We start from the raw sequence: 1,605 nt of genomic DNA on the forward strand, positions 1-1,605 counted from the left end.
CGTAAACTTGGCCGCAACGTTCGCGAACCTTCGAAGGTTCAACATCAGGCTAAATCCCAAAAAATGTGTTTTTGGGGTTCCAAAGGGGAAGCTGCTAGGATACATTGTGTCCGAGCGTGGCATCGAGGCCAACCCCAAAAAATCATGGCCATCTCCAACATGGGCCCCATACGCAATGTCAAGGGCGTGCAAAGGCTCACCGGCTGTCTGGCTGCCCTAAGCCGATTCATCTCCTAGCTCGACGGATGGGGGATGCCACTCTACAAGCTCCTCAAAAGGACAGACACTTTTGTCTAGACTAAGGAAGCTCAGCAGGCCCTGGAGAGTCTCAAAGCGTCCCTGACCTCAGCCCCGATCCTCGTCGCTCCTGAACGAGGAGAACCCCTTCTCTACATCGCGAGCAGCAACCATGTGGTAAGCGCCGCGCTGGTCGTCGAAAGGGAGGAACTAGGACACCACCTTAAGGTCCAGTGGCCCATATACTTTGTCGGGGAAGTACTCACCGACCCCAAGGTCTGGTACCCCTAGGTGCAGAAACTTCTATACGGCGTGCTAATGGTGACCCAGAAGCTCCTGCACTACTTCACTAACCACAAAGTCATGGTCATCACTTCATACCCGCTCAGGGACATCATCCACAACCACGACGCCATGGGATGGATCTCTAAGTGGGCACTCGAACTCATGGGCCATGACATGAGGTACATCCCCCGTACCTCCATTAAATCTTAGGCTCTCGTGGATTTTGTCGCCGAATGGACAGAGATGCAGCCACCGACCCCGGACGTCACCCACGAGTATTGGACAATGTACTTCGATGGGTTCATAATGGCGCCTAGCTCAGGGACTGGAGTGGTTCTGATCTCCCCAGACGGGAGTAGGCTCCGCTACGCCATCCGCCTCCACTTTTTAGCCTCAAACAACGCTGCAGAGTACGAGGCCCTCATCAACGGACTATGCATTGCCATCAAGCTTGGTGCTATGCGACTCTATGTTCGTGGTGGCTTAGAGCTGGTCATTGATCAGGTCATGAAGGAGTCCTCCTGCAAAAGCCCCCTCATGGAAGTATACTGCCAAGAGATGCGCAAGCTCGAGGACAAATTCTAGGGCATCAAGCTGCATCATGTCCCCCGAAAGGACAACAATGCTGCCAATTTTCTTACAAAATTGGCCAACTGGTGGGATCCATCTCCAAGTGGTGTCTTCATCAACGATGTCCATGAGTCGTCTGCCCGCATCCTAGAAGGTCTGGTCCAGACACACCCCGATGCCCAGCCGGCGCCTAGGGGCTCCAACCCCGATGCCAAGCCAGATCCCTGAGGCTCCGACCCCAATGCCAAGCCAGTGCTCTAGGGCTCCGATCCCAGTACCTCCATGACAACGTCACCTATCAATTTCATCGTATTGGCACTCGATGAAACTGGCTGGCGAGCGCCGCTACTCACCTACCTCCTCGAGGAACTTCTCCCACCCGAAAGGACTAAAACCCGATAGATCGCTCAACGCGCCAAGACCTTTGTCGTGCTCATTGATGAACTCTACAAACAGAGTCCATTGGGGGTGCTCATGAAGTGCATCCCCACCAACTAGGGGAAGCAGCTCCTC

At 54.3% G+C, this 1,605-nt stretch overlaps 1 protein-coding gene across 1 annotated transcript; it reads left to right on the forward strand.

Moving 5' to 3' along the window:
* The first annotated feature begins 765 nt into the window (after positions 1 to 765).
* On the forward strand, positions 766 to 1,107 carry LOC136536481 (uncharacterized). The gene has a single exon (XM_066528762.1). It carries the CDS (start codon positions 766 to 768, stop codon positions 1,105 to 1,107), a length of 342 nt encoding a protein of 113 aa, XP_066384859.1.
* The last annotated feature ends 498 nt before the right edge of the window (positions 1,108 to 1,605 follow it).

Source organism: Miscanthus floridulus, chromosome 2 (assembly GCF_019320115.1).
Source record: "Miscanthus floridulus cultivar M001 chromosome 2, ASM1932011v1, whole genome shotgun sequence".
Taxonomy (NCBI): Eukaryota; Viridiplantae; Streptophyta; class Magnoliopsida; order Poales; family Poaceae; genus Miscanthus; species Miscanthus floridulus.

What these genes read in the sequence shown, in the direction of transcription:
- LOC136536481 (XM_066528762.1), top strand. Translation starts at nt 766, where the DNA reads ATGCAGCCACCGACCCCGGACGTCACCCACGAGTATTGGACAATGTAC.